This window comes from Poromitra crassiceps (assembly GCF_964638095.1).
Source record: "Poromitra crassiceps genome assembly, chromosome: 11".
Taxonomy (NCBI): domain Eukaryota; kingdom Metazoa; phylum Chordata; class Actinopteri; order Beryciformes; family Melamphaidae; genus Poromitra; species Poromitra crassiceps.
The window spans coordinates 23,458,657-23,485,551 of record NC_139643.1 but is presented as its reverse complement, the minus strand read 5'-3'; the positions used below and the strand labels follow the sequence as shown (position 1 = coordinate 23,485,551).

The 26,895-nt window shown below is 43.6% G+C and overlaps 1 protein-coding gene across 1 annotated transcript in view; it reads right to left on the bottom strand.

The window, feature by feature from the left end:
• Positions 1 to 998: 998 nt before the first annotated feature.
• The window catches only part of LOC310784777 (sodium bicarbonate cotransporter 3-like), a 79,594-nt gene continuing 53,697 nt past the window's right edge, over positions 999 to 26,895 (bottom strand). Inside the window, exons 7-24 of the mRNA XM_083645823.1 lie at positions 21,170 to 21,279; positions 20,229 to 20,386; positions 18,912 to 18,999; positions 18,605 to 18,751; positions 17,785 to 17,891; positions 14,929 to 15,103; positions 13,310 to 13,443; positions 12,561 to 12,806; positions 11,880 to 11,985; positions 10,774 to 10,935; positions 10,121 to 10,234; positions 8,421 to 8,582; positions 7,961 to 8,212; positions 6,879 to 6,947; positions 6,442 to 6,615; positions 5,120 to 5,257; positions 4,420 to 4,520; positions 999 to 1,643 (exon numbers count right to left, since the gene is read on the bottom strand). Coding sequence (XP_083501949.1) covers positions 1,562 to 1,643; positions 4,420 to 4,520; positions 5,120 to 5,257; positions 6,442 to 6,615; positions 6,879 to 6,947; positions 7,961 to 8,212; positions 8,421 to 8,582; positions 10,121 to 10,234; positions 10,774 to 10,935; positions 11,880 to 11,985; positions 12,561 to 12,806; positions 13,310 to 13,443; positions 14,929 to 15,103; positions 17,785 to 17,891; positions 18,605 to 18,751; positions 18,912 to 18,999; positions 20,229 to 20,386; positions 21,170 to 21,279 — 2,525 coding nt within the window. The 3' untranslated portion in view covers positions 999 to 1,561. The remainder of the gene's footprint in view (positions 1,644 to 4,419; positions 4,521 to 5,119; positions 5,258 to 6,441; positions 6,616 to 6,878; positions 6,948 to 7,960; positions 8,213 to 8,420; positions 8,583 to 10,120; positions 10,235 to 10,773; positions 10,936 to 11,879; positions 11,986 to 12,560; positions 12,807 to 13,309; positions 13,444 to 14,928; positions 15,104 to 17,784; positions 17,892 to 18,604; positions 18,752 to 18,911; positions 19,000 to 20,228; positions 20,387 to 21,169; positions 21,280 to 26,895) is intronic.

Sequence of the window (26,895 nt, the reverse complement as noted above, 5' to 3'; positions counted from 1 at the left end):
AGAAACACACTGGACAGTTATTTACCATCTTGAGTTGTGACACAAAACATTTGAATGTAACCACAGTCAGAAATCATTCCTGATTCCTGAGTTCTTAAACAGACATTTGAACAACAGCTCCATGGACATTGTGGGAGAAGTAACCTTTTCAAACACAATAACAGGCCATTGTAGGTAGGTAGGAAACTATATTCTACTGGCAAATGCATCCAAAGTGCTTACTGTACAGTACAATTACATAATATGGCCTCTGACAGTTTTCCATAAGGTTACAAATGAAAATAATATACAATGACAGTTCTATAACAGCACAATAGTGAGGTTCACCAACGAATCGACTGACCAACTTGTGAGCAGCAATATCAATACTGTGTATTCCCCTGGCATCAGGCGAGATGGTTGATAAGCAAATTACAAAGACTTATGAAGGAGGAGTAGTAGTAGTAGTTGTAGTACTACTGTAGTAATAGTATCTAGGGATGTAACAATACATCACGAGGCAGTAAAAAACGTATACAAATGTGTGAAGATTCAGATGAAAAATGAATCCCAGTGCTTTTTGCAGTTTTTCTTTCACAAAGAAAAGGAAATATGCATTCATTACAAAGTTTGTGTACCCTAGCTCCGAAATAAAAGGGATTCTTTAATTGGTCTGCAATCTCATTTTGCTCAACAACAACAAAAATACATCTAAATAATTGAGAAAATCATATTGTGAACTCAGTATCGTGAATGGTATCGAATTGTAAGTTGAGTCTATCATTACATCCCTAGTAGTATCTACTGTATCTGAATGTACCATCTTTTTGGTTGTGTCAGTTGCTGTGCCAGAAGAGTACTGAAGTATAACCAGTTGGCACTGACAGGCCCTGAATGGCTTTAATCAAATCAGTTGGTGAAGCTGTTGTAGTTAGATTAAAGGACTTAATCTGGACCCCCCCAGCCGCCACCCCCACCCCAAAACAAAAACAAACAAAAGCAAACTAACAGAGGGAAACTGGCAGACGGACAGTGCAGGACAACTCACAATGTGAGCTAAAAACAAACCCAAGATGTACAGTACTTTGATCAGCTAAAATTATAACAGGGGGAAAACAAGAAACGTGAAGGTAAAACTGAAATTAAAATATACACTGGGTTAGAACTAAAATTCTATTCAAGCATTCAAGACACAACAATCCAAGATCCGCACCAGCGAGGCCCCTCCCTTTGGCAGCCGTGGTTGTGATGGGTCCTAGTGCTCGACTACACAGGGTGGATTTGAAAAAAGGTTCCAAAACAGTGAGCTTCGGTGGGCAGTGACAGCAGAGTTTGTTCCATCTTCAGCAATGTGCACTCTACTGCATGGCAGTCAACTCGACGTGCACTGGAGATGAAGGACCTCAGGACATCAGTGGAGGAGGACTCAGGGCTCGCCTGCTGCCCTGAAGGAGGCAGTACTCCAGGCAGGTGGGCGCTGCTCTAGTGCTAAGCCCCTTTTCCCACTAAGATGGTGGCCGTCAGCGGGGTGAAGAAGTGTTGCGCGGGACAGGGTTATCGAGAGGGGGGGGAGAGGCCTTCATCACAAGAAGGTCTCTGCTGCAGAACTCCCTCCCGGTGTGTCTGGGTTGACGTCCACTCTAACACAGGCCACCTTCTCTTGGCTGTTTGCGGAGAGAGAGAGAGAGAGAGAGAGAGAGAGAGAGAGAGAGAGAGAAGGAAGACAGATGTGGAGAGGGGAGAGGAGTGTGATGGTGTTGAGAGCTCTTTGCAGATGTGAGAGTGCTAGACATTATGCTCAATCCACGATGCTGTCAGAAGACGGTTTTAACAGCCCAGTCTTGCTGGCGACAGGGCTCATGTGAGGATGGTGTTAATTATGCAGCTCTTAATCATGACAATAATAGACACACAATTTATCAGCAATTTTTTAGTTTGTACGGATTGCCTCTTGTCGTGAATTTGTTGTGATCAATTTATATCCTGTAAATCATATTTCTGTCCACTGTGAAATTAAAAAGGTAAAGCTTAACGGCGGCAGTAGATAAGAATGATCAAAACTAATTGATCTCCTTGCTTGCACAGATTCTTAGTGATGTCATTCATGCACAAATGCATTCATGCTTTGAAAATCGACAGAGTGTTCATTTGAGATTGCATACTGCACGGGTGGATATTGAAGGGATTTGAACGGACATTCGGGGCAGGGATTCACCAGATCCAGGAGAAGGCATGGCTACCTTTCTCCACCAGCTCTACCAGCTCAGTGGCCTTGTGGTCTGAGTGTCCGCCCTGAGACTGGGAGGTCGTGAGTTCGATCCCCGGCCGAGTCATACCAAAGACTATAAAAATGGGACCCATTTGCCTCCCTGCTTGGCACTCAGCATCAAAGGGTTGGAATTGGGGGGTTGGATCACCATATGATTCCCGAGCGCGACGCACGCTGCCGCTCACCGCTCCCCCAGGGGATGGGTCAAATGCGGAGAACAAATTTCACACATTGTGTGACAATCAGTGGGACTTTACCTTTACTTTACCTGTACACTTCACGGGCTGGGCGCACGAGTCTGCACCCGACTTCACTGCTATCCACGGCTCGCTTTTGGCCATTTCAGAGGCAGTAACAACCAAGGGGGCAAGAATCAAGAGCTACACGTCGCGCGCACACAGAAGCCGGACAGGCAGGTTACACCTCAATGAGCAGCGGAGGGTCAGTGCAGGTCATGCATATGAATCAGATGAGAGAGAAATTCACAGCAAAAACAAAAAAAGGCTGACTGGCACAGAGTTCTCCGTCTTTGTTCAGCAGCATGTCACACTACTAAACAGGCCAAATATGTTCCTCTGGTACCACATGTACAGGAATGTGGCACAGATTCGACACATAGTTGTCATCGATGTCTGTAGTGAGTCGATGATGTACTCATCCTTGGTTAGACGAGGGATGATGAGTTGGATTTCCCTCCACGGCACAACAGTATGTCACAGCAAACGCTTTATCACTGACCATTTCCCCCCCAAAAGGAGCAGCAACACAACACTCGACAACAGCGGCGTGTCGTCACGCCAAATGGTCTGTTTTCGATAGGGAGGCAAAGTGACCGCCTACTTCCTGCTTCAGCACCGTACCAGAGATTTTCATCCGCCTTTTATTTTCCCATAGACATTTTGTAAAATGCTTATAAAAATTGTTTTACTTGGTCAAACCAAACGGTTCAGCTATATTTAGAATCGGGAGAGACCATAGAACATTTCACTCGGACAAAAACAAAAAAACATAGAACAAATATTTTCTTTAAACCCGCATTTTTTTTACATTTTGGTCTGAGTGAAATGTTATGCGGTGTCTCCTGTTTCTAAATATATCTGAACCGTTTGGTTTGAACAAGTAAAACAAATTTTATAAGCATTTTACGAAATGTCTATAGGAAAATAAATGGCGGATGAAAATCTCTGGTACAGTGCTGAAGCAGGAAGTGACGTTCACTTTGGCTCTCTATAGCCAACAAGTGACAGCTTTGGCCATGCGTTCACTGTCTGAGTAAACGTTACTGAGCGGGGGTTAAGTCTCAGCCATGTGGGCCAGATGTTTTGCATCTGACACACACACACACACACACACACCTCTACCAGATGTTCTTCCATTGGGAGGCTGTCGGTGACTAGTCCTAGTCTGTATGATCTGTTCGAGACAGACATAGTAACACACAGCTGACTACCATTTTCTAAGTTGTAGAATGACAAAATGCATGTGAAAATGTTAAGACTGCGCTACAGGTCTACTGTATATACAGATCCTTTCCAAAAAAATAGAATATCATGGAAAAGTTCGTTTTTTTCCATAATTCCTTTCAAAAAGTGAAACCTTCATAGATTATAGATTCATTACACACAAAGTGAAATATGTCTAGCCTTTATTTGTTTCATTTTTCATAATTTTGGCCTACAGCTCCAGAAAACCCCCAAAACAGTATTTCAAGAAATTAGAATAGTGTGAAGAAAATCAGCAGTTTCTCAGTTATGACTGACTCCAGCCTCAGTCCACTCCCTCTGAATCTATGCCAAATTCTTTAATCGTCTTTGCTTGACAATCCGCTGAAGCCCACGGTCATCCATGGTATTTCCATGATATTCTAATTTTTTTGAAAAATCACTACATTTACATTGTTACATTACAGTTTCTGGACTTTTGTTATTAATCAACAATGTTCACCTCAGACATAAACGCTTGATATAGGAGGAAGTATATATATTTTTGGTAACAACTTTCTTGAAGTGTTGCTCATAAAGCATTATAAACTGCCTGCCTAGTAGTAATTATAATAACACATTGTTATTATTTTTTAAATAGTGCATATGTGCTCATAATAATCTTGATGCCTCAATGCACTTAAAGTAAAAGTGTGGAAACCAAAGTATGTAAAGAGAGGTGCCACTCACCTCCCTGTGAGTGTTTTCACCGGGACGCTGAGCCGGTTTGGGTTGTCATATTGGACCTTCACTCCCATATCGGCTTCTTCATGCAGCCTGGACTGAGCCTCCTGGGTGACAACAACATCATCAGCAGGACGTAAGCCACCGACCAGCCTGTCATCGCTGTGTGGCACCTGATTCGTACGGTCGGATGTTATGAGATCACGTGACTTCATGTCCACATGTAGCCTAAAATTGGCTGTTATGCATGTCCTGTGGCTGCAGTTACTTTCCCCCCAACTCTGCCTCTCAAACTCATTGCAATGCTTGTGTGCACATTGTAGCTGGATTGCGTCCAGACTACACAGACAGACTGATTAAATGTGAGTCGGACCACTTGCATATCTGATATTGAAGATCTGATAGCAATGTGAGCCAAATACATTTTGTGTGCCCAGATGAGTCCCTTGCTTCCAAGTGTGATCGGATAAGTCACATTGAAATGACAAGTGAAACCAGAGCTATTTTTTATTAAAATGCTGCAAGATTTATAAAGCTGCAACAGCCTTGTTTACATCTGTAAAGTCTTCAAATATACACATGTACCGAAAATTAAGATGGTCAATCAAAAGCTGGGTTGTATCTTTGATTCGGCCTTAAAGTACAGTACATTGTACAGAGTGCAGTATAGCAGATACTGTAGTGTGTAAACATGGGTAAGTTTTACCATTTTCTCCCGCTCCTTCTTTTTCTTGTCATCCTCCTTCTTCTTCTTGCTTTCCGGTATCAAGTCATCCAGCCAACTCAGCTCCCTCTTGGTGAAGAAGAAGTCTAGAAGCTTTCGGATAAAGACCAACGCCAGAACCTAGAAAAAGAAAGACTTAACATTTCAAGAACAACATTTTCCCCAGACACTAGTGATGCGCGGCTCAGGGTTTTTTAAGGCCCGCCCCAACCCAACCCGTCATTGGAGCCAGCCCACCCCACCCAGCCCGTTAAAGTATCTGAAAATTCCGAACCCAGCCCAACCCAGCAGCCCGCAACGGCCAATTTAATGTAATATGTCTCCGGACTCAGGAGGAGCACAGCAGAGCTTCCAAGGTGTGCAAAGTAGCTACCGTAATAACTCTGTCTCTCTCTCCCCTCTCTGTCTCTCTCACACACACACACACACACACACACACACACACAGACACTCACATGCTGCCGTGCGCGACAACAGTTGTACTGCTCTGGATGAGTTGCGCGGCTGCTTTCATGTCGGTCTTTCTTCAATTAATTAAGCGTAGTAGTGTGCAGCAGGTGCGTAGACGGCTTGCAGATACGTCTTTTTTTAATTACCTCATGCGCTCGCAGCCGGTCACGTAGCCTAGTTGCAGTAAAGTTGACAAATAGATCACAGTCGAGTCCAGAACAGAAAATCTGCGGTGGCATTAGATGGACACTTCAAATAATAATTACAGCGAATAATCCTTCCAAAATGTTTGTTTTGAGAGCACATAGGCTACCTCATTGAAGCGTTTCTTTACTCCATGTAGGCTATAGTATCGAGAGTGCAGCAAGAGTCTGTCTGATTGTGTGTAGACGTGAGAGAGAGTTCACGGTTAATTACTTTGCGTGTTTCACTGCTCTAAATTATTTAATAATGTTGCTTTGTCCCGTTCTGAGCCTGCCCCGCCCGCACCCGCGATATTTTCATAATTTGCCAACCCAGCCCGCCTGCGGGGCGGGCCAGCCCGCGGGGCCCTGCGGGTTCTGGGTGACCCGGGCATCACTACCAGACACCATTTTGGAGGGGTGTGGTCACTGGGCTCAGCTCCGCCTACCATGCCTACCTACCATAGTGATTGATAATCATACAACCCAAACTGCTCCCACTTCCCCTACTCCCACTATCCAAGCTAAAAAATGAGCTCCATTCTTCTGCATTGGTACAGCGGGTGAGGCTGTGCACATTTGTACTTGTGTGTTTCTGTCACTTGAACGTCTCTGGCAGACGTCTTCTGCAGACTTCTACATGAAACAATCGGTGAGGGTTAAAGCCATTACCATCATGGGGAACACCACGGCTGCTGCAGAGGCCTTGATGACCCAGAGCAACACCAGACAGGTGAGCTGCACCAGGGTGAAGACATGGACCTTCCACAGCGGCACATAGCGCAGATAGATCAGGTCAGGCTGGTGCTTGGCCGGCATGCCAAACAGCTTGATACGGTCGAAGAACTGCAGAGGAAAGGAGGAGAGAGATGGTTAGATTACTGCTAGACATGGGTGAGATGCACATGAAAAGGACAGGAAATACAAGGGCTGATAAGGAAGGGAGAGAGATTCATTCCATATTCAAGAGAGGAAATACATTTAACAAAAGGTTTCAAAGGGTGAATTACGATCAAAGCTTTTGAATTACAACAGGGAAACTTATCGTTACTAACAACTCCATTTTGTTCAGGATGAAAGCATATGAAGTTATCTTCAAAGAGGCTTACTTGAATGCCTTTTAGTGAAGAGACACCCATGTAGAGAAAGACTCCATACAGGACTGGCATAGGAATAAACTGTGGAGACACAACAACACAGTATAATACAACCAACAGATCCAATTTACAATACAGAAAAGAAAATATGGCATGTGTGATGCGTGTCAGTGTATTAAAGAGATGTAATAACAGCATGTAGAACCTACAGTAAATAACCCCCCCTTTAATATAACATTTACATTATGGGCATTTATTTAACAGTCTAATTCAGAGTGATTTACAATGTGTACAACCACCACAGAACAAGCTTAGATAGCAAACGCTACACGCACCAAATCGCAGAGGTGGAAAATAATGAAGAAGTACATTTACCCAATCTGAAAAGGGGCCCTTCTTCAAAATGAGTACCGTAAATTCCAGACTATAAGCCGCACCGGTGTATAAGCCGCACCTGCAAAGTTGACTATTTTTTTCTTATATAAGCCGCACCGGACTATAAGCCGCGGGTGTTTTAATGGTATTTTTTTTTTTTTTTTTGTGTTTTAATGTTTAATTACCATATGTAAGGGTTCATGCACAGAGGGGATTGTCGGGAAAGAGATGGCTGTTTGAGGAAGCTCCCATTTATTAACATTTCAACAAAACAACATAACACAACACCACCTGTGTTGTTATTTACAGTGCACACAGTGTCATACAGTGTCATACAGTGTGGTGAAAAGAGGGCAAGAGAGGAAATTAAAACAGAAGTGGATTTATAGTTAGAAAGAGTGCTAAAAAAGAGAGATTTATTTTATTTTTATTTTTTTGAAAAAAATCCATAGATAAGCCGCACCGTTATATAAGCCGCAGGGGCCAAAAAAGGCCAAAAAACGGGAAAAAAGGTGCGGCTTATAGTCCGGAATTTACGGTACTTCACAAATATGACTATCATTTACTGAAGTCAACTTTTGAATGCAGAACATTTGCTGAAGTATTTTTCCATTATGGTATTGCTACTTACTTTTTCCACCACTGATCAATTGTGCAAAGAAAAGCTGTGAAACGAAATAACCAGGCAGATTTTTTTCTAGCAGGTTTCCCCATCTCACCTTGAGCACCGAGGTCATGAAAACAGAACAACCCATGAGAGTGAAGATCATGAATCCGGTGACCCGTTGCTCCCGGATGCCCAGGAACTTGGGCTGCTCTCCGGGGGCGGAGCAGCCGGACTCCACCTTCAGGCTGTTAACGTGGGAGATGGAGAGGACGGTGGCGGCTACGAACCAGGGCAGCCCCATGATCGAACACAAACCCAGCATCACTGCCACTATCAGCAAGTCCAGGTGGTAGCCACAGCCTTTCTGTAAGATACACAGGGAGACAGAGGGGATGGATGGAGGGAGTATGAGTCTTAGAAGCAGAGATTGACAGTGATGAGGAAAAATAGCTACAAATCATAATTGTGCAAATATAAGATGTAATAACGGCAGAAGTGGTTTTGGAGATGAGAAGTTCATTCATGTCTGCATGATAAGCCATCATTTTCCAGTACAGAAGTGGTTCTGAGACCTTGAGTTTGTGCTCCTTGCGGTTGATAATGACGGCAGTGATCTGCTGGTCCATAAAGATGAGGATGGTGCAGAGCAGGGCAGGAAGTGCTGCCACCAGCAGCGTCCACCAGGGGTTTCCTCCTAGTGGGTCCATCAGCCAGCCGCGGTTCTTTGAGGTGGGCTGCAGGGACCAGGCAGAGCAAAATGATGAGCGAATGTTTGTCACATGTAGTATACAGTATAAGGCATAGACTAGAGCAGGGGCACTCAATTAAAATTCAAAGAGGTCCAGATAGAGAAAATGTCCTCAAGCGAAGGTCCGGAACATTGAGCTTGCGTTATGATTCAGTGCCATTGAACTTAGGCTACTTCAAGGATTGCAGTAGCCTAATGGTACAACGTCTGTATGTAGTCAATGACTGACTGTTGAATCAAAATAAACACCAATAATGTTTATTTACAGTTTTCAGATTTAACTGGATTAATTATAAATAACTAGCCTACAGTAATAATACATACATGTTCTTTTCTCATTTCAAGTAAAATAATGGCTGCATTTAGAAATAACACAACAGAGTGCTTTGGAAAAATGTGCATCTTAAAATAAAGTGCTTTAATTTTAGAAAAATAAGTTCCCCCTTCTCTTCCTTTTCTTAACTCTTCACATTTTATCAGTCAGGCTCTCAGCCAACAAACCTCCTTTTCTCTTGATAGAAGTGAGCTCCCACTCTGTCTGTCTGTCTGTCTTTCTATCTATCTATTGGTCGCTCGCAATGCAAACTTCGCATGCCGTTGGGCAGTGAATGTGTGTGTGCCCTCAGTCTGGATTTGAGTGTGTGTGTGTTTGCTCATGTGGCACTTCCATAGACAGCTGGTCAGGATCGCATCACACTTCACGAGACATACTGGTTTTGAACTGCTCATGAGACCAATGAATGAACACGAGTCTGCCTGCTCTCAGTGCTCTGGATTAAAACTTAAGCTTTGTTTTCGCGGTCTACTCGTTTCTTTTGAGCACGCGATGTGAAATTACTTCTATCTCTCGCATTTCTCCGAGTCTCGCCTCTCCTCCGTCCGTCCGTGTGTCAACTGTCCCGCAGCAGCAGCAGGCAGAATCGATTCGCTTGTTGATTGGCTGAGTAGCATCACGTGTGATGATTTACAGCGCATGCATTGGTCTGTGAGCTTCCTGACAGATAAACCAGTACCGTAAAGGCTAGAAAAGCATGTGCCGGTTAAAATAGAAATTCTCTGTGAAAATGTAACTATTCAATGATTTGTAGGTTTAGGGCTCGGTCCGGATAGGACGGCGTCTGGGTCCGGATGCGGACCGGAGTCCGGACTTTGAGGATCGCTGGACTAGAGGATTGATGATATATTTAATGATGTAGAGCGATATATTCTACATTTTCCATGATTTGATTTGATTTTAAATAACCATTAGGTCACTCTGGATATGAGTTTGTGATAAATGCCTAAATTGTTGTAAAATGTAAATACTGAGCAATGAACATAAGGTAACCATTTTGTTTTCTACAATAAAAAATAATGTTTTGGAATGAAATCTTTGGCACGGCACATTATATTTTGCTAGATGCATTAGTCCCCATTGGGTATTGATTATTCTGGATCTTTATCTAAAAATAATGTTACACTAATTGATCTGATGTCTTTTGAACATCTATGCATAAAGATTGATGTACTATAAATGATGCCTACCTCAAAGCGGTCAGGAACATTGAGTTTAGGAGAGGGGATGCCCATCAGATAGTCCACCAATACCATGATCATGATGGTTATAAACACAGCGAAGTCGCTGATGGTGGAGCGCACCTACAGAACACATCAAAAACACACACAAAAACATCTCGCATTAAAGGATTTTTGCTGAGCCTTCATGCTATTTTCCCACTATCACCCTGTTTCAAATTGATCCTGTTAGACACAGTCACACCTGGAAGCTGCACCAATACAACCACCGTCTTGAGGCAGCCACTGAGAAGATCCAGCAAAGCAATAATTACAGTTGTGTCAACACTTCAGACAATACTAACAGCTGCCAGCCGCACACAGAACAGCAGATGATAACAGACAGGCTGGTACTGTGTGTGTGGGAAGATGTGAGGAGACCTTTTGTTCATGCACATGAGACTGCTCACACATACTAATGACTGATGACACATCGCAAACATTTACAGAGAGGAGAGCAAGAGACATTTAGCTAGAGCCACACACACACACACACACACACACACACACACACACACCAGGGGTGATCAGGTATCAACAAATTTAGATCCTTGGGACGAAAAAAGAAAACATCCATTGCAACCACACACACACACACACACACACAATAACACATATGTCACCTTAGTGGGGAAGTATCTCTCCGTCTTGAACTGTTTGAGGAAGGAGGAGAGGAAGAAGGTGGTGAAGAAGAGGATGATGGACCAGAAGAGAACATCTGGGATGTAGGGGCCGTGGTGATCGCAGGCCAGACCCACAAACTCCCCGTCCAGCTCCTTACACATCTGAGGGAAAGAGGGATGAGGTGAATCACATTGAAGGCAAGGAGCAGGAAATGGTACCAACAGTAGTATCCCAGGGCTGTCCAGGTTTTTGATCGGTGGAATGAGACAAAAAAGCAAGTCGAGCTGGGCGGGGCCGCGCTAATACCAGTGGTGGAAATGGGCCATTAGTTAGCCCTGAGACATGTTTGCTCTATACATGCGTGGGTGTGTGTGTGTGTGGGATAATGGCTCAGAATGTTAGTGAGCCCTGAGACATGTTTGCTCTATAGACCTTATTCGCTAACCCTGTACAGCGCCATATTGTTGACATACCGTCCTGCAGCTGACAACTATAGTAACGGCCTTATTGTCGTTTCTGTTCCATTACAAAATAGCGATAGTGATGACAGCAATAAAAACCCCAGAGTTGTTGTTTGTATGCTGCCGTTAATGCCTGTAATAATAAACAAAAGAAAAAACGAGGTGAACAGACTTTGCTGTGAGGAGCTGTCAGAAAGTTTCACCTGCCTCTCCTAACTATCCACACATCTCCTGTGCTGCTGACGTATCCTCCGTCTCGCTCCCTTCACGTCTGTGGACGGTAGAGATAGAAACAAACCACGGGGACTTTACTGCTGTCATTACTACAGCCATGTATAACGCAGGTCACCATCCGAACACAATTGGAACGATACAGGTAAAGCTAACGGCGGCTAGCTTCCTATAAACGCTGCTCTCATATAGGTTGTCACTTAAAGCTGCAGCGCTATGTCGAGAATATGGCGGCGGTGGGCGTGCCCGTACGTGAGTGACATCAATCGAATAAGGTCTATACATGCGTGGGTGTGTGTGGGATAACGGCTCAGAATGTTAGTGAGCCCTGAGACATGTTTGCTCTATACATGCGTGTGTGTGTACACACTATACAGCCTATCATCATAGAGGTCACAGTGTCTTTGCCTCACCGACACACTGAGGTTGCTCCAGGGGATGGAGTCTGGGCTGTATCCAGTCTTGTTCCACCTATCCAACAGCTGGGCTGAGGCATTGACCGGTGAGGAGCACTGGCACCTGGGGACAGACGGTATCTTGTTTAGAAAATCAACTAGCTTCAATTCTAAATTAATTTACAAAATGGAGCAAAAATACTGGGATCAGTTGTGTGTCTTTGATTTTACTTCATTTCAAACAATACACATGCAACACTAACCCCAAAATTGCTACTTATCGCACTTATGGCAGCTGCATGTTGTCAAAGATTTGAACTCGCCACTGAAACTACTAAAAACACATTATTCAGAAGATTCATAATGACAAATCTACAAATCCCAAATATTGGGGACAGGAAAATGTGACACCCCCCCCCCCCCCTCTCTCTCTCTCTTTACAGGCATTTCTGCTTTATGGACGAGAAAGGGGGAGGAGAGGCAACAAAGGTCAAACCCAAGTATGGTTTGTGCTTTGAGTCACCAGGAAACTGTTACTTCTATTGTCTTGGAGGATGCAGCTTGGATTTTTTGAGCTTACTACTATGGGTTTGATGTTTGTGATCTAGGAATTTCATCTCATGCTACTAATGCAGTCATTACAAAGTCTCTCTGGATAAAAGCGTCAGCTAGAAATGTCACTGGGATCTCAGGACTTACGAGTACGCGGTGAGGTTGTCTAAGTGGTTATGCGTGTTGACGGGGAACTGTTCTCCCAGGTGGAAGAGCTTCTCCAGAGCCTCGTAGATGAAGATGATGCAGATGAGGGCGGCGAAGGCCTCCTCTGTGAAGCGGGTGATGTAGCAGACCAGCGAGCTGGCATCGGTGGCCACCAGGACCAGACACATGAAGGCCGTCCACAGGCCAATGCTGGTCCGTAGCGACAGGTACGACAGGCCGTAGTCACTGGGAAGGAGGGAAAAGGACACGCCCAAAAGACACAGGATTATTGCGTACAACATAAGAATCCACTGTATTTAGTTATCTAATGGTGCAGATTTATATTCTGTACACTAATTCGTCATATATTCTGATCGCATGTGTTTTGCTTGTTTTTTATTTGCGCACAGTGTAAATAATATTCCTTGATATTTTATTTTGTCACAGCATCTTGCACGATATTTTATTGCAACCTTTCAGTCATAGTACTTTAGTGTAGTAGACAGTATGCGTGATTATATTTCTTTCCCAGTATCTACCTTTTTCGGTTTTGTCCTACGAACCTGTCACTCCCAAAGACTAAAATATTGTTTTCTGTATCTTCTTGCCACAAATCCTTTTCTTACTGATGACAAGCACCACATATTGCATAATGTATATGTATATTTATCGTAGTAACTAAAAGTCATGGTGGTAGTTGTGCTCTTGCATCTTACCAGTGGAGGACCACTGAGCAAAAGGAAACTCACGTGCAGAACTTGAAGAGGATCTTCTCAAAGACTAAAACTGGCCCCGTGCTGCCAAGAATAGTGAGGGGCTGCCCCGAGAAGAGGGAGTACGCCACTCCTGTCAGCGACGCACCGAACAGAGACTCTATGGCACTCTGTAGACAGAGAGGAGAGGGAGGGAGTGAGGGGATGAGAAAGGGAGGATGGAGGGATGGGGGAGGAGGTCAAAGCCACACAGAGGAGGAGGCTGGAGAGGGAAAGATTGAAGGAGAAAAGAAAAGAGGCAAAGAGGAAGAGAAGAGACCCCCAAAACACAGAGAGCCTTCATTAAACAGACATTCTGGGCTGCATGGGAGTGACTGGATCATCTGCTGTCTGGAGTCATATCTCTGTGTGACCATCGACTGGTGGTGAGTTTACTCGGACGCATCACACACATCAGCACACCGACTGTGCGCCTATGCCAACAGCCCCCCTGGCCTCATACAGACATGTGGGTTAGAAAGAGAGAGACTATACAGTACGATAGGTCACAGTGTGACAAGAGATTAGTCCACACAGGAGGTTGAATAATCACCACATCCTAACTGTGGATCACTGAATAAAAGAGCTCGCTGTGCGCGGGACCATCCACACAGACCAGGATTAAATCATATCGTAAGGTGATCGAGTCCAGTGCTTACAGTGACTTTTCTTGATGCACCGAGTGACCTGTTGTGCATAATAACAGAATAGGAGAAATCCAATTGGAGAAACAGATTAGAGGCAGGTATGACGACTGAGACTGAGCTTATAAACCACATACTTGTAACGGTCACTGGCAATCATGATGAGAGGGACGGTGCTGCTCATGATAGCTGATGAGGAATTCTAGGCCACGTCGGAGGATTTTGAACGAGAAACTTATGGGAATTTATTTTGAGGCATCAGCAGCACAAGAGTAGTAGTAGTAGTAGTAAGAGCAGAGCACACCACTCTAACAAAAAATAAACTTCATATACTCACACATGATAGATAAACAGTAAGCTCATTGGGTAACCTTAGAGCATGGTACTTAAGATGAGGAGTTTAATTCAATAGAGAGGCAAAGTGAAATGTCACTTCCTGCTTCAGCACTGTACCAGATTTTCGTTCCGCAATTTATTTTCCCATAGGCATTTCGTAAAATGCTTATAAAAAATAGTTTTACTTGGTCAAACCAAATTGTTCAGCTGTATTTAGATTCAGGAGAGGCCATGGAACATTTCAATCAGACCAAATCTTTAAAAAAAAAAAACATTGAAAAAATATTTTCTTTAAACCCGCATTTCTTTTTACGTTTTGGTCCGAGTGAAATGTTATGCGATCTCTCCTGTTTCTAAATATATCTGTACCGTTTGGTTTGAACAAGTAAAACTCTTTTTATAAACATTTTACGAAATGTCTATGGGAAAATAAATGGCGGATGAAAATCTCTGGTACAGTGCTGAAGCAGGAAGTGACTGTTCCACTTTGGCTCTCTATAATGCGTGCACTCATGGCACCGTGAGGCTCTTTAGGTGTCCATCAAAATGTCATTCTGTTACCATGTTACGAGACACAACATGTCATTATGTTACCATTATGTTATGAGACACAAACGCTGACACAGTTGCACTCACTATGTTGCCTTTGGTGGCCTCCCCGAGCAGGCCTCCGAAGGTGATGACGGGCGACATGCAGGCGCAGTACAGGAAGAGGACGGACGCCAGACACTGCAAATTTAACGAGTCCCTGATGTCGCTCCAGTAGAACGGCACTTTCCGCTTGATGTCCAGGATGAGACCTCCAAATATCCTGAGAGAGGTGAGAGGAGGCACATTTTAATGTTTGAATCTGATAGAGAGAATTGTTGGAGGGAAATTGCAGACAGTTTAAATATGCGTATATTCATAGCTTTCAAGGGGCGTTACGTGCTGCCGGGAACGCCCACCTGACGGTCAAAAAAATCTAAGTACACACGTCTTTGCGGCCAACATTTCATCAAAGGTAAGCTCAAGTAACGTTAACGGGGTATTTCAATCATTATTGTAACGTTACATGAGCTTACCTTTGATGAAATGTTGGCCGCAAAGACGTGTGTACTTTGATGGTAGAAAAAAAAGCCATTTGCCCTCCCCAGCGACTGAACCACGTCTAATCGCACAAATCCACAACCTCCTCCTTTATGAGTTTTCTTTCTCCGACGGGATTCTGTAAAAGCACAAGCCAGGCGTGTCTCCTCGTCGGTTAGTGCAACCGATAGCACAACAGGTAATCGGCATTTTGGCTGAACAAACACAGCGTGAGAAACTAGTCGACTCGGCGGGCAGCGGAATGAACAAGTTTTTTTTTTGACCGTCAGGTGGGCGTTCCCGGCAGCACGTAACGCTCCTTGAAAGCTATGAATACTGGCCCTCGTTAAGGCACATCCACTTTTCCTTGATAAAATATAGTGTTGAAGCTGTGAAAAGATCTTTTTATGACCTCGTTTCCCACGGGGCCACAGTGATGGAATATGGGTACAACCTGTTGCACTAATCACTGTTGGGAATCCTATGAGAGAAGTTAAGCACTTAATAACAACGGTATATCTCATTCATTATTGATAATAAAGCTACCTGCCATTTGATAGAGGCCTTCTTTTACAGCCAGAGCTGGCAAATTGCCTAGAGATGCTTCAAACATTCATTATATCTCAGAGACTTTAATTAAATCATCCGCTGGTTTCTAACCACGGTTGCCCTTTGAAGAGCCCTCTTACACTCTGTTAATTCAACGATAATTTGAATTGAATTCAAATTCAATGGAATTCTATTTTTCTACATCAATTTCTCACCGTATAAATCTGAACTCTGTTTTCCTTGACACCTGTCCTGTTGCTCTGCTCTCTCCTTGCCCTGGCAGTGCGTTCTTTCCACTACTTGCTTTCTTTTTCCTACTACTTTTGCTGCTGCAGCGAGCAGCAGCCTCTTTAGCCTTCCTCCACGGAGGTCCAAAATGCGTGACTCAGTAGCCAATGAACAGCCAGGAAGGAAGGAGGCTCGCGCTACTTTTGAACGCTAAAATAGAGCTGATAATGTACAATTTGATTCTTTAAACGTCGGACCCTTTCAAAGTACATCACAACTCTACAGCGCTGCTCAATCCAGAACCTTACACTTCCTGGAACTCTTGAGTAAAAAAAAACGGGTCCATTGGAGTGAATGGAGATGTCGTGACTCTTCTATATACACGGCTCTGCATAGCCCCATCTGTGTTTGTTCAGCCTTTGCCTTCTGTACACAAGCTCCATGCACATCATCTACTCCTGTGTCCCCGACTCGCCCCCTGCCAGCATGGGACTTTTATAGCAGCGCTGAAAAGGAGAGGGAACCTGTAAAGAATGCAGTGTCTCCAGTCTGATGTGTGTGTGTGTGTGTGTGTGTGTGTGTGTGTGTGTGTGTGTGTGTGTGTGTGTGGATGTGTGTGTGTGGATGTGTGTGTGTGTGTGTGTGTGTGTGTGAGGATGTGTGTGTGGATGTGTGTGTGTGAGGATGTGTGTGTGTGTGTGTGTGTGTGTGTGTGTGTGTGTGTGTGTGTCTGAGGTCTCAAATAAACACCTTCTAGTTGCAGTGTGGCCAGGGCTCAACCAGCTCAGTCTATCTATGAATGTCAGCCTCCATGCTCCATATAGAGTGCAGTAGACGTGACTGCACAAACAGTGTTGAGTTAAGCATTCTAAGTGGGAAGGCCTATATGGTGATACGCAGGACTAAACTAAATTGATACTGCATTCAGCCGAGGGTTTTGAGTGTTTCGTTCAGTGAGCATTTCAAAGATTTTCATAAATACTAGGCTACGGTTACGGTTTACATTCAAAATATGTAATAATGAGCTTTAAAGATTAGTTTAAATGCAAGAGAAATGGCTTTTACATTTTGTGGTCACAGAACAAACACTACTGCTGCCTATCGATTCATGTGAAACCAGAGAAAATAAACTTTTGATGGTGCATTTAATAATTACTACTCCCCTCATCTCACCAAAGATTGTGTAGCTTCCTATTATTATAAACACAAATTGGTGCTTGGATGTCCATGATATATTCAATTTAACATGTTATGCTAATTAGCTCATTAATTCAACTAATTAATGTATTAATTGGCAAATATGTGCGCCAGTATAAGTCTCTGTGTAACACATGGTCAGTATTTAGGAGTTTAGTACTTTATCCCCCCCTCATTAATATGCAGATTTATGCAGCAAGGTGCTCCAAATTCCATTCAGATAATCTACTCTGTGTAGGCCGTAGGGAGTTAGGGTTAGTATAAGGATGAACTTTCGATCATGTCTTGTTCTTCAGTTAGTGTTTAAAGGACACTGACAAATAGCTGGTCACATAATACCACCACACCACAATGCTCTAGTTGTATATCAGGAGGGCCACAACACAAGACTGAGGATCCCAGCTTTACTTCCACCAACAGAAGGTCAATGCCACATGGCACTGCACTGACCTCCCAGTCCTCTGCAGCTCCGGTCCTGCATCATGGTCCTCCTCCTTCTCCAGCTCCCCAGCCGGAGACGCAGTGCCGTTGGTTTGGGAGGGCCTCTTCCTCTTCAGCTGCAGGTCAGAGAACGTTCACTTGATCAACGTGCTGCCACCATGCTCTACGTCCATCGGGTGGCGCTCTCAGTGTGATTATAGCAGCATAGGGTGGTTTGTGGACGTCATGGAAAACGGTTTGTAGGTTACGAGAATCAAGTCATTGATGATCTTTTGATGAGAGATTTTAGTGTGTCTAAGCTGTAGGTTTAGTGTGTCTAAGCTGTAGGTTCACTCTGAATTTCTGAATAATACAGATGTGTCACACTGTCAGATATTAGAGTTCTAACACCTGACATAGGCTAAAGTTTACACTATATCTGAGGTCGAGTTAGTATGTCTGTCACTCAGTATGTACAGTATGTTACTGTGCAGATTGTCGTTACGTGTTCGCACCAATCAGGAAAATCCCTGTATCTTTAATCTCACGGCTATAAGGCAACGGGTTCCACGCAGTGTGGCTCACAACTGCTCAACTGCACATGTGCGAAGCGCATGCCAGTTGAACAGGCACACAAGCTACAGGCGACCGAGGTAGCCGAGCGAGCCACAAGCGGGCACGCCAGGCGTGCGAGGCATGCTAGAAATGAGTGCACGTAGTGTGCGATAGTTCTAGTTTAAGTGATTTTGACAATCTAATATAGAGCAAGTTTTCAACAAAAATGATATACTATTTATTGTCAACTATGAACACATTACACAGTCTAGTATGACAGAGGGGGGACCCTCACCTGAGACGGGACATTCTTGGGGGGCTCAATCCGGATTGTGGGGTCCCACTCTCCAGGGGGCAGGACAGTCACCTGTTCCAGGAACTCATCTATCCCAGAGAGGAGATCCGTTCGGTCTTTGGCCTTATACGCCACATCATGGAAAACCTAAAGGGCATAATGACCTGAAGTTATCAAACTGTGCCTCTGCAATCACAAAGCGTTCCAGGCAAAGACACATTCCCCAAATGTTGAAGGAAAGGCTAATGCAGCAAAACACGGATTATCCTCAAAACAAAGTAACATAGCAAACGTGTGCTTTTCTCACCTCATCTGTCATGAGTGTGGCCATTGACCTTCCAATCTCATGGTATTGGGGCCCTTTACCATGAGGACCCAACAGCAGGAACAGGAACCTGTGGAGGAGACATATCATCATCAGCGTTTCCCGTTAATCCGGGGAAAATGCGCCCGGAGCCCCCCTAGAGGGTCCAAGGTCTCATTAAATCCTGTGGGAAACACTGCATCATGTAATACACCACAAATAGCACTCTGATACTAATCTGCCCATACAAAGGCAAACAAAGGGCTGTTTAAGCCCCACGCCAGCTTACGGATGAGGGGCAGAGAAAAAACTGTAACTCCTCCAAAACACAGGATTTATTTTTGCTACGCTGCAACTTGTAAAGTTGACTGGCCTGACATTAAGTACACATATGGAGGCCAGGCAGGTGTGTTAGGGTACACCAGGACTAACTTACTTTAAGGATGGATATATTGTTTTTGATTGGCTCCTAACTGTATATTTACCCCGCAGGAGTTAACAAGTAAACAACAATCTTGTCGAACAGAGACCAGGCATGACATGAGTAGACAGCTTATTTAAAATGTTGAAGGTACGCATTATAAGTTCAATTGCTTGTTTTGGCTCGAAGCAACTCATCTGAAAGATAAAACATTTAGCAACCTGTCTGGTAAACAGTCATAATGTTAGAAGACACTATTTGCTTTGAGGCTACTAGCGGTGCATTGAATCAGGCAGGAGCTTTCAGTAAATCAGTAGTGACTCATTTGGGAAGAAAAACAGGTTTGATTGGTTTGGCACTTGACAGGTTGCAACTTTATATAGGTTAGGACATATGAAATATGTGTTTGGGGTAACAAGTAGACAAAGGCTATTTTTCAGTTTTTTATTGACAGATTATGAAAGCATTCAAATGATGTCATACACTGAAATATGAAATCACGTGTGGGTGCACTCATCATTCTGTTTTTCAGCGGGGGGCCACAAGTTGGCCATGTTTTTGTGATCTTTTTTTCTTTCCACTGTTTTCCACTGTCAGATTAGCAATAGAAAAGCCATTGTCTTGTGTTTAAAAAACACTCCTCAGGGTTTGCTGCTTTTGTCCCTGCATGTGCTTCCCATTTGAGTGCCTTGTGGTACGGCTTTATGTATCAAATGTACTATATTATCTTCCTTCCCATTAGATGACAAGTTAATTTCTGACACATTGCATTCAACTGTTGACACTTCAAAGACTATTTCAAAGACAAAGTGATAATTGTGATCATTTAAGTGTCCAAGTGGGTCACTTTTTATCAGATTGCGGTTATTAAAAAAGAAAAACTGAATGAAATACTGTACCTCGTGGGCACAGGCACCTCAGTGAGGCCGGTGATAAGGACGGCAGGAGACAGTCGTACAAAGGCGATGATGGGCTTCTCCAGGAAGTCCACTTCGCCCACCAGCACGTTGGAGGCCTCGGCACCCGGTGGGATCTTCTTCATGAAATTCATGTCCACCTGAAAAACCAATAGAACCAGTGAAAGCGAGGATTCAGATATTCAAATTAATATATAGGTGGAGAGACAGGGAAGAGGTAGAGAATGAAAGGGAAGGAGTGAGAGAGAATGAGAGATTGAGACGGAAGGATGGAGAGATGCAAATTGGGATTAGGTTGCAGGAAGGAATGCTAGGGATGGCAGCTAGGGTTGCTGGGATGCCAGGAGGACCAAGGATAATCCACAAGCAAAGTTAGTAGCTACATCAAACTACAAAGTACTGAGCAAAGACTGTCCATCGTCATGACACATTTCTCCTCATGTTCACTGCACATGACATCTGTTGTGTGTGCATTGCTAAATACAGAGCTGAGGACAGCAACAATTGATGCATCTTCAAGTAGAAATGTTCTGCCTTCTTCCCTCTCTTGCATGCTCTGAGTCATAAAGATAAGAGTTTGTATTTTTGGCAGATTTTTTTTTTTTATAATGATAACGACTTATTACTGGCAGCCCTTCCATTTCGTGGATGAGAACCAGGAAATGGTAAGATGGATGGAGGCCATACGAGGGAGGAATTTTCCAAACCAACTAAGACTTTGACTTTGAGGATCAATGCTTGGTCCAGCACAGCTGAAGATGCCTCTTATTGAGTCCAGAAGAAGAGAAGGGCCAAGGGGAATGTGACGGTGGAGCTCCTATTGAAATGTCTGCACAAGTCCAGAAACTATGAGGGAAAAATAATAATGGGCCCCCTTCCACCCTGATGGATTGTTTCTGTGCTCAGTACTGTGGTCAGGTTACCTTGCTGAAGTCGACACTGCTGCTTTCTCTACTGACCCCTGCTTTGGATTGCCTCGCTGACTTGGTAGCATCCAGGTTGTTGGGGACAGAGTTCGGGGACACCATTGGTCCTGAGAGGGACAGGGGGAGGGGAGGAGGGGAGGAGGAGCAGCAGAGGTCAAGATAGCGTTGATGGAGACAGTCAGTCGTGTGAGTACTTGAGGATGGTGGGAGGCAGAGACCTGTTGAGAATGGTTTGTGTGGTCCACCATGACATTTCATTTGAGATTTCTTTCTTGTCTCTTAACTCAGATTGCACTTTTGAAGTTGAACAACAGCAAAAGCAAAGAAAAAAAGTGTTTTTCTTGAAGATATTTGAATCTAATTTATGATAGACAACTACTTACTGTTTATGACATTAATTTTTTAACAGTCAGAGGGGCACAAAGATTCACAGGATCCTTCCTGGCAAGTCATACACCATCTCATGAAATGTCACACTCATGCACATTCACATGCACAGTGCACAGACGCCTTATTCAAGTTTTAAACTTCTCATGCCTTTTTCAGTGCGATATAATCATATTTGCATTCTGTCGGTAAGGAACAACGTATTGTTGCAGTGACGGCTATCCCCCAATTACTTGAAATAGAGAAACAATGTCCACAGAGACCTCAACAAAAAAGCAGCGACTTGGTAAAATGTTATTGCCAGAGTGGGCGTCTCAGAGGTATGTAAAGTTAGTATCCGTTTTTCCTCAACGTTTGAATGGGATGAACACAGACCTTTATCTTGTAAGGAGGGACCAGCAATATTATTTCAACTAACTGAAGCAATCAACTTCTAAAATGACGACCCATGGCTCAAATTGAAATGCAATGGACAGGTGTATAGTATAAGTTGATATAACATAAAAATATATTAAATCTGTAACGCATGAAAACACAAGAAGTTAAATTAGCTGGTGTTGACGTCTCCCTTTGTAACTGCAAGTAGGATTATTGTCTGCCAGACCAAAACCACTGCTTGCTAGATGTGATGGTTTGGTCTAGAGAGCCAAAGTAAACGTCACTTCCTGCTTCAGCACTGTACCATTTATGTCTGTCATTTATTTTCACATAGACATTTCGTAAAATGCTTATAAAAATAGTTTTACTTGTTCAAACCAAATGGTTCAGATATATTTAGAAACAGGAGAGATCCCATAACATTTCACTCCGACCAAAATGTTTTGGTCCGAGTGAATGGTGAATAGTTTGACCAAGTAAAACTATTTTTATAAGCATTTTACGAAATGTCTATGGGAAAATAAATGGCGGATGAAAATCTCTGGTAGAGTGCTGAAGCAGGAAGTGACGTTCACTTTGGCTCTCTATAGAGCTTGGAGATGGGGATGCCTCTCCATGCGGGAGGCGCTTCTGTTTTGCAAAGCTCTGCTGCTGATCGCTCCCCGTGTGTGACGCTGATGACTCTGGAGCTGAAGCTTAGCTTAGCATCCATATCATCCTCAACATAAAAGGTGAGTGAAGGTGTTGAAAATGCATGAGCGTACACCATCCTCGGCCTTCAGCCGTGCCGAGTGTTGAAGCCAAGGCAAGCCCCGCCCCCGGCCTGACTGGCTGTGTGATGTGAGCCACACAGGAAACAGGAAACGCTAGCACTTGAGGCGACATGAGCAGGAGATGAAAATGAGGGGATAATGTAGGTGAATCAAAAAACATCTGCACACTCCCCCTCTGCAATTCTGAAGTAACATTCCTTTGACCTGGTTTTGCCATTTTCCTTACTTTGCACAGCCATAATCACATTTCTGTATGAAGACGTAATCAACCAACCCATCATACAAAATAAATTAATGAAACATAATTTTGTCATTTGCTCCTTCATAATGTATCACAGCAGTTAATCCCCAAGTCGCTATGAAACGTCGCTGAATTTACGCCAGCATGTGGCTTGAAGTTGCCAGTGATCCTTCCCCCTTGACCAGTACCCTGAGGTCCAGTACCCTGGAGTCCATTACCCTGGGGTCCAGTACCCTGGACTCCAGTACCCTGAGGTCCAGTACCCTGAGGTCTAGTACCCTGGACTCCAGTACCCTGGAGTCCAGTACCCTGGGGTCCAGTACCCTGAGGTCCAGTACCCTGGGGTCTAGTACCCTGAGGTCCAGTACCCTGAGGTCCAGTACCCTGAGGTCCAGTACCCTGGAGTCCAGTACCCTGGAGTCCATTACCCTGGAGTCCATTACCCTGGGGTCCAGTACCCTGGGGTCCAGTACCCTGGAGTCCAGTACCCTGAGGTCCAGTACCCTGGAGTCCAGTACCCTGGAGTCCAGTACCCTGGGGTCCAGTACCCTGAGGTCCAGTACCCTGGAGTCCATTACCCTGGGGTCCAGTACCCTGGGGTCCAGTACCCTGGAGTCCAGTACCCTGGGGTCCAGTACCCTGAGGTCCAGTACCCTGGACTCCAGTACCCTGGGGTCCAGTACCCTGGACTCCAGTACCCTGGGGTCCAGTACCCTGGGGTAACCATGGTGGACGGTGAGTAGCTGTGACTGGTGAACGGGAGCGCAATCGCTCACATTCCCAACAAAGCCTCTTGGAATAAGGGAGGGATTAGCTTAGGTTTCATTTGCCAACACACTTCATTCAGGAAGATTAAGCCGCGGAATGCTCCCCCATGCCAGCTTTTTACACTGTGGCGTCACGGCTCTGCCTTGTTCATATGCTAACAAAGAGTCAAATACATACATCAAACACACACCATTAGGGGTGGGGGAAAAAATCGATTCACCTAAGTATCGCGATTTTTAATGTCACGATTTTTTGGATCGATCTTTTATTCCAGAATCGATAATCGCAAATTAAAAAAAAAAAAAAAAAAAAAAAAAATTTTTTTTTTTTTTTTTTTTTGGGTGCTTGCAGTCAGGCCACTCACTGAACAGCAGGCCAGGCGCCGCCTACTGGTTTACTAGTGGTTTTATTACTTTATTAGTTAGTCTGAAGTAATAATTACACTTCAGGGTTAAAGTGGGTGCATCTCATTGTAAAATTGGACCCAAATCTGGCTTCAAACGGCCCAAATTTCACGCGCGTTGGCCCATATCGGCCTGGCCTGCTTGGTATCTAATGCCCGGCCTGAATTATGATCCCAGTCCGCCCCTGTTTTTAACTATATCGCCCAGCCCTACTCATGATATATAATATACAGTCTCTAGTGTATGATTCAACTTTTCCCATGTTCTAATCTAGTGTAAAAAAGCAAACAAACTGAAAAAATAAAAGAAAAAAATAAACAAAAATCGCAATAAATCGTAATATCGAATCGCAATAATCGTAGAATCGCAATAATCGTGAATCGCAATATATATCGAATCGGCACCAAAGTATCGTGATAGTATCGAATCGCGAGATAAGTGAATCGGCACAGCCCTACACACCATCCACTCACTCCTACTTTCATATGCTAACAAAGAGTCAAATCCATACATACAACAACCACACACCATCCACTCACTCCTACTTTCATATGCTAACAAAGAGTCAAATCCATACATACAACAACCACACACCATCCACTCACTCCTACTTTCATATGCTAACAAAGAGTCAAATACATACATCAAACACACACCATCCACTCACTCCTACTTTCATATGCTAACAAAGAGTCAAATCCATACATACAACAACCACACACCATCCACTCACTCCTACTTTCATATGCTAACAAAGAGTCAAATCCATACATACAACAACCACACACCATCCACTCACTCCTACTTTCATATGCTAACAAAGAGTCAAATCCATACATACAACAACCACACACCATCCACTCACTCCTACTTTCATATGCTAACAAAGAGTCAAATCCATACATACAACAACCACACACCATCCACTCACTCCTACTTTCATATGCTAACAAAGAGTCAAATCCATACATACAACAACCACACACCATCCACTCACTCCTACTTTCATATGCTAACAAAGAGTCAAATACATACTACAACCACACACCATCCACTGACTCCTACTTTCATATGCTAACAAAGAGTCAAATACATACATCAAACCACACACCATCCACTCACTCCTACTTTCATATGCTAACAAAGAGTCAAATCAATACATACATCAACCACACACCATCCACTCACTCCTACTTTCATATGCTAACAAAGAGTCAAATCAATACATACAACAACCACACACCATCCACTCACTCCTACTTTCATATGCTAACAAAGAGTCAAATACATACATCAAACCACACACCATCCACTCACTCCTACTTTCATATGCTAACAAAGAGTCAAATCAATACATACATCAACCACACACCATCCACTGACTCCTACTTTCATATGCTAACAAAGAGTCAAATCAATACATACAACAACCACACACCATCCACTGACTCCTACTTTCATATGCTAACAAAGAGTCAAATACATACTACAACCACACACCATCCACTCACTCCTACTTTCATATGCTAACAAAGAGTCAAATACATACAACAACCACACACCATCCACTCACTCCTACTTTCATATGCTAACAAAGAGTCAAATACATACATCAAACCACACACCATCCACTCACTCCTACTTTCATATGCTAACAAAGAGTCAAATCAATACATACATCAACCACACACCATCCACTGACTCCTACTTTCATATGCTAACAAAGAGTCAAATCAATACATACAACAACCACACACCATCCACTGACTCCTACTTTCATATGCTAACAAAGAGTCAAATACATACTACAACCACACACCATCCACTCACTCCTACTTTCATATGCTAAGAGTCAAATCAATACATACAACAACCACACACCATCCACTCACTCCTACTTTCATATGCTGAGTCAAATCAATACATACAACAACCACACACCATCCACTCACTCCTACTTTCATATGCTAACAAAGAGTCAAATACATACTACAACAACCACACACCATCCACTCACCCCTACTTTCATATGCTAACAAAGAGTCAAATACATACATACAACCACACACCATCCACTGACTCCTACTTTCATATGCTAACAAAGAGTCAAATACATACATCAAACCACACACCATCCACTCACTCCTACTTTCATATGCTAACAAAGAGTCAAATACATACATACAACAACCACACACCATCCACTCACTCCTACTTTCATATGCTAACAAAGAGTCAAATACATACAACCACCACACACCATCCACTCACTCCTACTTTCATATGCTAACAAAGAGTCAAATACATACAACCACCACACACCATCCACTCACTCCTACTTGGGACTGGAAGCACAGGGCCTTTCTAACTAAAGGTGATAGGAAAAAAGATGTCGTTGGATCAAGCTGTCATGAGCTACTTTGCTACTGTAAGTGTTGTAAATGTATTAAAACAGGTTTGGCGGTAATCTACAATTGTTTCTACAACTATCTTTCTACTGTATAAAGAGAAGCATGTCAAGCAGTCAAATACATGGAGGAGTTATATCCTGTAATGGTGTAGTCTCGGTTTCCAGATGTTTGGTGAGCGGCGCCAACAGCGCCACCTAACCACCAAACGTCTGGGAATTTACTGTTCCAAATCTGGTTCATTGAGCCCGGCGAGAACGGCCGGCAGCAGACACGCCTACATTTATTATTAGAATTTTATTTGGTAGTGGCAATGCAATGTTTCATAGTTCCAATATAGAGCAAGACACTGATGTGCTGCAAA